Here is an 8,720-nt window from a genome sequence, read left to right on the forward strand (position 1 = left end):
AGGAGTGGATCATACTGACCTTTAAAAAGCTCATAGAGTTATATTCTATTGCAGTTACTTTGATTGTTCATATACTTGAAATACGTCCTAAAACATAACCACTGAATGTACATTTTGCAAAAACAGACTCACACTTGAGACTGTTTGGATCTTCTGATAAAAGAGGATCTTGGTTACAGGGTGAGTTAAATCCTCAAATGCTTGCGGGAGATCAGTTAGTTCAGGTTGTGTGGTCATCATGATCAAATGCTTTTATTTTCGGGGGGAAACAAGACACGAGGGGGAAGAAAAGCACCGATGTCATGTCCTACCTGATATTTCCTGATGAGGCACATTGACGAGGCTGAATCCTTTAGCGGTATAAGCTTGCCGTGCCTCGCTACAGCTCCGCGCTTTGCTTTCTCCAGCAGATGACAGGGACAGCACCGACAGAGTACATAAGGCGACTTGCAGCCTCCACATCGCATACATCAGTGAAATCCTTGATAATGTTTCACAGGGAAATATCCGTCACAAAGAAAAAAAAAAGAAATCCGAAAAGGTCTGACTGAAAGATGTCTCCGGTGGGGAGGATGTCAGATGTTCATTAAAAACAAAAAATAGAAATCACTCCTCACTTGACATACTGGTACGTCCACCACATTGCAATCGCTTCGTCTGTTCTTCCCCTGGAAAAAATAAAAAGACCCCGGTGAGTCCGATTGCTCCCAACTAGAACCAATCCGTTTGGAGGGAACAGTTTCTACCAGGTGCTCTCTGTGCAAACAACTTCTCCCGCACACACAGCAGCTCTGTGTTCGTGTCGGCGTGAGGAAGGAGAAATGAAACGGAGAGACGCGCAGCACGGCACAGGGCAGGGCAGAACATGGGGGGGGGAGAAGCTGCGACTTCAGCTGCTCGCATCCAGGGCGCGCACTGTCCTCTGCATTTATGCATCCACAGTAATGCGCACACAGCACATCACTGGGTAGACACATGTTGGAGGAGGCGCGGGGACCTGGAGGTGGTAGGCAGAGCCGACCTACACATACACCAGAATATTGTGTTGTATTGTAGGCTACTATGCAAAGTTACAGAACCTGCAACTGTTTCATGTCTTTTAATAAGGTTAATAACAATGGAAGTATACGATAAAGTTTATCGTATACTTCTGAGATATTAAATTAACACTTTGTCATACAATATGTAGGCTAATGTTGTGTTTTTTAGCGTTACCTGGTGATTTCAAAGAAAACTCTCTGGAAAATGTTGACTTACTGTCAGTGTTCCACATGAAGCTAGAAGCTACCTTACCTTACATTACACAGTCACAGGGGAGTGATTTGTAAAATACCCATAAAGAAAAAGAAAATCTGTTTACAGTTCTGTTTCAAATGGGTGTTGAAAGATGTATCCATATATCTTAAGTTTGCTCTCAAAGTGCACCAAATTGATGCTTTTAACTTCAATGTTTTAAAACAAATCGTCCCGGGGGAGCATGCCCCCGGACCCCCCTAGAGGAGGTGAGGATCCCCCTAGAAGAGCATAGGTCCCCCCCCCCCTTCATTGTAACAGTCTCAGGTGTACTGTGTTTGTGTGTGTGCACAGCAAATTCTGTGGTGTGAAATAGTGTTGATTTTTCAGTGTCAATTATTTCGAGTTGATAAGTGTTGATTTGGGTGTTCTTTTAACACTTGCATTGCTGAAAAAGCTCCAAGGCTGGTGTTCTTTAAGGGAGTTGATTGCATGCACTCTATTTGGAGTTAATTACAATTCCGGTTTTAGTGTGCCTTTTTTCTGAAGAAAAAAGGCACACTAAAACCGGAATTGTAATTAACTCCAAATAGAGTGCATGCAATCAACTCCCTTAAAGAACACCAGCCTTGGAGCTTTTTCAGCAATNATAGGGGGACTTGAACGGCGGTATGGGCTGTTATTGAAAGTGTTTAAGTGCTGGAAATATGCTCATTGGATAATAGTTTGCAGGGTGCTTTTAATTGCCTCCTTGATTTAATGCAATTTACGTATTTTTATTGTTTGCTCTCTCTCTTTAACGTGCATATACAACGTCATTATCGTGGTCTGCACAAACTTGTCATCATGCGTGTATTCTGCTAACTGCACTGTCCATAACTATTTGATAGGAATACATTTCTAGCCTAGGCTATTTCTTTGTTTTAGTGGGCTCGTTTGTGGGATGTTGCGGATGAGTTTCACCGAGACCGCCTGCTCTGAACAACCAATCACCGTACTGACCGCTTCTAAACTCATGCACGAGAATCGACGTAATCCATAGCAACGGCGCGTCACTCTTAGTTCACTCTTAGTGATTTATCCTTAGTATGAGTAGGTCTCAGCGGCTTTGTGAATAACTTTTAAGAAAAAACTCCTACGTAAAATGTTTTAGAGCGAGTTAGGAGCACTCCTAGCGGTAAGATAAAATGCTTTGTGAATACGGCCCCTGATATCTATTCACATCTTACACTGCACTGTTACTTTTATTCATATACCGGTGTTATTCATTTTTTATTATCTTTGCTTTTTAAATGTTTCTAATGTGTTTTATGCTCTTAATGTCTTTCATTTTTGTAAAGCACTTTGAATTGCCTGTTGAAAAGTGCTCTATAAATAAACTTGCCTTGCCTTTCATTGCCTTGCCTTGCCTTACTGAAGTCCCAGCCATGTTGAATGACAATCGATCCAATATTTGTTGAGACATTTTCATTAAAAATAAAGTATAAACATGCTAGAGAAAATTCAAGATATCACCAAAGTCATCCTGTTTTTGCTATATTTGAATTTAGTCATCAACATCTTAGATCAGGCAGTGTTTGCAGCGTTGGTAAATATTTGTGTTTCTCATTATGACAACCTCACATCTTCTGTATTTTGATATCCGAGCAAACTGGACCTTTGAAAGTGCGGCTTGACTTGTAACATACAGGTAATAAGAAGTTCAATAATAAATCAGATGTTCATTTCACAGATGCAATCACACATTACATAAGAGCAGCACCACCAATGTGTTTTGATTTTCATAAATCTGGCCAGTAAGCCCACTTGAGATGATAGTATTTTTAAAGATATCTATTGCACCATGTTAAATTGTGTGCCACCCAGAAAAAAAGAATTGAGAAAACAGGTAAAACACTGACATGTGTCACTGGGAACCTGGTGTAGTGAGTTTGAAAGGTGTGCAATATAAAGGTCTGGATTTGATTCAGTCTAAAAATCCCCATGAAATGTGACCAGGGTGGAGTGGGGGACGAATCAAAGCTCCAAAGGTGCACACAGTGTTCCTATCTTACAAGGAAACCCACACAGACCAACTGCAATAATGTTGTGACTTGTATTATAAGGAGATGGTTCCCTAAGAAATATATTACGATATGTTGCCTCACACCTTTTCAATCTGAATCCTCACACTATTAGATGTCTTTTACCCACCTTGTTGCTTTCTCTCCAAGAGAAGTCTCACAACCCTCAAGGGTCTGCAAACCTGGTTATGCGTGTCCCAAAACACAATTCAACACCAGTCATTTATGTACATGGAGAAATGGTTTACCATGTTATCTCTTCACCCTGGGATTGTAACTTTGATCGTTGTCATCCTCAAGCATGCCATTAGTGAGGGGAGTTGTGTGGACGTAAATCAGAGACATCACATTCGTCACCTCAAGTGTTGAAGTGATGAATATGAATTGCATCTGGCATGAGGCTGTGCATCTTTTCCTACAAAGGGGGTTGGGTACAAATGTAGCTTTGGTCTTTTTTTCATGACTGAACTTATGGTCTCAATAAAGTCCAAAGTGTATAAAACTGCAACTTAAAGATTTGGGACCTAGGACCATATCTCAACCTGACACATTTCCCTTTATTCATTATTAAAACACATAAATAATTGTACGGACAGAAAATAATTTCATGATGAATCACTGCAGTCGTGTCAGCTGTGTCGCAGTTATGTTCATAAACACTGCATGAGAATACAACCCTACTGATTCCATATATGAATGGATTCATATGAGTGGGTTCATTTATTTCTGTGGCATGTTTGCTTTATTAATGCCCACATGTTGTTGGAAAACATACTTCTTATACAATGGCAATACCACACACACTGCAGCGACTGAACTGCGTATTATTTAAATTATAACAGAAAAATAGGACATTTACTACTAATAAAGGTTAAAAAACAAGCATTTTCATGAAACATAATTGTATTGATATTCAATTATGTATAGGGCAAAGTAAATACATATACATGTTATTACATTTGAATCAAACAAGCATCAAGTAACATGTTTTTGGCCGCTTGGAGTCAGCACAAACTAGGTTTGAACATAACACTGACACATTATCACCTTTATGATGTGACACCCCCCCTATCCAGCATTTTCATATTGCAAAGACTCATTGCTTCCTGTTTTCCCTAGAGCTTCCAAAATGAATATTTAAAAGAAAATAGTGCATCACCAGTAATATATATTTAATTTAGTGATCTGGCTCCACAAGCAAAAACAACCACCGTTAGAAGAACAATTTGAACTACAAACGGTGATCTCAGTGTTATCAGGATGAGTAAAAACAGCTAATATTAAGTTATTGTTGTTCCTACCTATAGCTACTGTGAACGAATATCAGAACACCCTGCTCTTAAACACTATACATTACCACATTTTTATATATAACTATAGTTTATGTTAGAGAGAATTGTGTGTGCTGCTTTGGCTCGCTGTAGGCCATGCTGGCAATTTTGCTCTGACATGAACGCAGCTCTTATTCTTACAGATAGTTCATTATGTGTGGTTCAGAAAGCCAACTCACAAAGCGAAATATGGCACTGCATTTTTAAATCTGAGAATAGAGACCACATTGTTACCTCTTACAATAAAACACCTAAACACATTCAATACTTATGAGAGGGAGCTTAAATTCACTAAGAACATTTAGTTGGGAGGCAACAGAATGGCTTACAGGTCTGCTCTGCAAGGATCCATCTTTAAAAAGCTGCAGTGCAACATGTAAAGGTGGAGACATGTAAATAAAGGCTGATCTGGAAATAGAGTTTCTCCAGTCTTATTGAATACTAAATGTATAAAACTACTTCGGTACAATAAATTACTCCTCTTGTTTTTTGCCGCTTTTAGACATCCTTCACTAACTTGCATTGACATTGTCAAACCTTTTTCTTGGCTTTCACATTTTTTTGTTATTTGAGAGGATAAACAAGTATTTTTTGGTTATGTGTTCCAGGACCTTTCTATTTGAATGCTGTACTTTACATGTAAAGGTCACACACCTATGTAGGGATTATGTTCGAAATGAGAAATCTTGTTTATTAATGATAACATTTCTTCTGATTTACAAACAAATTCAACTTGAATGCCCTCAGGCAGGAAGTGTGATGTTTGTCCTGCTCCCCTCCACCGCAGTTGGTCATTTTCAACCGCAACACTTGTCACTCATGGTGATGAGCTGTCATCTTTGAAACAGCATCCATCCTGAGGTGGCTGCCATCTATAAAGCTCACATCAGGCGTTGGAGAAGCGAGTAAATTGTCTGTACTTCACCTCCTCACAGGCAATCTGCAGTAAAACGGCGATGCTAGAACTCACCTTTGCTTTGGCACAGATTCTCTGCGGCGCGTTTAGCATGTGGTTGGCTTTTTTTTACTGCTGTTATTACTTTGACTTTAATGCATTCAACTGCATTGTCTCCACACTAGATGTGTGCTGAAAGAGGTTTTATTTCTGTAAAGAAAAAGCTTCCACCGTTTGCCAACCCTACTCTAACCATACCGGAATTAAGGGTTTGACACAAAAAGGATACACAATATAATACAATAATAATTATAATAGTTGAAATATAGATATAGATTATTCCAAGACTTTAGCCTCCTATAAGCTAAGGTTAAACCTTTGAATGTATTTTGCTTTGCAATGATCCTGGATTCGACCGCCCACTTTTTCAATCTCTATAAAGGTAATGTTTCACAGGCGGCATTGACAGATGCAACTCTTTTATCCTGCAAAAAGCAAGGAATAACTCAATAAAGTTGACTTTTCTACACTGAGAAAAAAATGAAACCTATCCTTTAAGACCAAAATTATTAAGAGCATTACCACAACTGACAGAAAGACTCTGTATCCATGAATACACCCTTTACACTTTTACAATTTGTTCTACTTTAAACCTTTACCAGTTAGACCCACAGCTCTGCACCTGTTATTCAGATAATTGACTCAAGGCTCATGGCCGTATTGTATTCTCAGTTGTAACCATGGTTATTGTTTTACTGCATTAGTTCTGCACTGAAGAAGAAGAATGGCTAAACAGGTTTTGTATTCATTAAAAATTGTAAGAGCAACTATATAATGTTTTCTACATTTTTGACTGCGTATGATATTTACGTGTATAAAATGCAGTGAACACAGTTTGCAAATAAGAAACAGTTTTAGAGTGCAAAGTAATATATTATGTTACTAAAAGGGTTTTGGTAATATTATTATATTTACTATGTCAAGGAATGCGTTGCTATCAGAATTGAAGTGAATAACATTTTCATTTTCTCCTCCGTCTACATCGCCACCAGAAAGAAAAACACTGGCCGCTTGAATTGTTGATTTAAGCGCCCAATTTGAATACAAAGTGTTAACTACTTCATGTAAATGCATAAATGAGCCCATTGTTCCAGACCCCATCTATCATTAGCTCTTGAATGAGGAGGTGATATTATCTGTTGTGTTGTCTCCATCTAATTGATCGTGTCTCGCACTACGCTCCGCGGCTGTCAGATTGAGCGGATGAGCTCCTCCACGTCCCGTATGAGGGCAAGCATCCTTCCTTCAGTCCTCATGGTGAAAACAATATCAAACAAATAGATAGTAGCCAAAATAGATAAATGGGTGATGCTAGTCTTTTTTAACGACTATAAGAGTGATGATATGTTGTCAAGATCTGGAGAAAAAAAACAAGCTCTGTGCATCATTGAAAAAATATATTTCACCAAATGTATAGAAACACATCTTAAGGCTGTACATTATTATACATCACTCAAGAAGATATAGTAAAGGGAAGTATTACTTTGAAATAAGACTAACATGTATTATTTAATACATAACGAGCTGTAGTATGATCACCTTTGTCTAACTCGAAGCCCCTCAAATTTGTTCATATTCAAACTTTTAGTCTTCTGGGCCCAGGAGTTCAAAACTTTTAATCTCAATCAGATCCCAATTGAAATCCCATTTTTTGTGATCCAGGATCAGACAAGTCGGCCAAATTTTGTCCCTGTAGTTCAAAGCAATTCAGGATAAAATCACCCTGATCCAGATTACGACTTTTCAAGATTACTAGATCCTGAATATCAGTGCTTTAATCCTACCGATATCCATCTAGTGGACATGAAGAATAATACAAGGAAGTCAAGAGACCACATTGCAGAGACATCTATTGTCCGCAATTAATTTTGAAGGTGATGACAGACGATGGACTTTTTTTTTGTTGAAGATATTTTTCCTTTAATCTAAATTACATTTGTGATTGACAATCTTTGTTGTGATACTTTAATGAGCATGAACATTTATGTCATCAACATTTGGTTGAAAACAAAATAGGCCACCACAAACGTGACCAAAAAGTGAAAAATTCAATTGATTTGCCATGAAGGCTAAAAATTGTGTATTATGTCAGTTAAGAAACTTTGCCATCTTATTTATATTGAAACATATTTTTAAATAAATTGTACAGTACATTTTGCTCTGGTAATCCACTGGAAATCCACCCCTCTCGTGGGGTCAGGATAAGCCAGTCTTTTGGGATCAAAATGATCCCAATCCTGTGTTGTCGGTTTGAACTACCCATTTTGAAGATTTGATCCAGATTAAAGCTTGGATTGGATTTCCTGATCTGATCGGATATCAAAGTGATCCTAATCCTGTTTTTTGGTTTTGAACTACCCAAAATTCAAATCTGATCTGATCAGATAGGGATTAAAAGTTTTTGAACTCCTGGGCCCAGACCATTGATATTATGAGTTAGGCTACTAGTATTGGTCATGCCCCCAAAAACACTGGATCTTATTTTTCCTTTTGTGAAATTGGATCTAGTGCCTAAAATGTGATATCTGAAATCTGTAATATCTAACATTTTGGACAACAGAACAGCAGCTCATCTTTTAGGAAGCCAATTTTGATGTTGTGTTGATTCATTTTTGTCCTCATTTACACTTCTTGTAAGTCATCAGAACTTAGTTGCAATAAGATGCAGATCCCTAATTACTGAGCCATAGGACATCATTAATTAGCTCAAAACTAATTTCCTTCCAGGAAAAGAACCACCTGAAGCTATTTTTGAATTATGTATGATGTATAAAAATGGCTCACAATGAATGCAAAAATGACCTCGGCTTAAATGTATATCAGAGAAAATGAAGTGTTAAGGATCAGAGAAAACAAACTGAGTGGGCAGCATTTGAACCTCACACACCAGATATAACATTTATATGAGATGCAACCTACATCATCCTTCCTTACTAGAGTCCGTATGTCTTGTAATTTTAACCAAAGTGTAACCCAAAACTGAAAGAAATGTTGAAATAACGGTGATCCTGGTCTGCGTGTTTATTCTACATAATGCCTGTCAACAATGGATTGATGCTCTCTGACATGACCTTTTCCATGTTGTGTGAAACTGATTAAGGGCATACTGTGATTTAACATTTGAGCCAGCATGCAGTT

General features: G+C 38.1%; 1 protein-coding gene across 1 annotated transcript in view; it reads right to left on the reverse strand.

Annotated features, from left to right (window-relative positions):
* The window catches only part of LOC104959279 (glypican-6-like), a gene marked incomplete at its 3' end in the record, with an annotated part of 104,973 nt that extends 104,066 nt beyond the window's left edge, over positions 1-907 (reverse strand). The window contains exon 1 of the mRNA XM_010787143.1: positions 312-907. Within this exon, the coding sequence (XP_010785445.1) occupies positions 312-471 (160 nt within the window). The remainder of the gene's footprint in view (positions 1-311) is intronic.
* Positions 908-8,720: the final 7,813 nt, after the last annotated feature.

This window comes from Notothenia coriiceps, unplaced genomic scaffold (genome assembly GCF_000735185.1).
Source record: "Notothenia coriiceps isolate Sejong01 unplaced genomic scaffold, NC01 NC01_scaffold00030207, whole genome shotgun sequence".
Classification (NCBI taxonomy): Eukaryota; Metazoa; Chordata; class Actinopteri; order Perciformes; family Nototheniidae; genus Notothenia; species Notothenia coriiceps.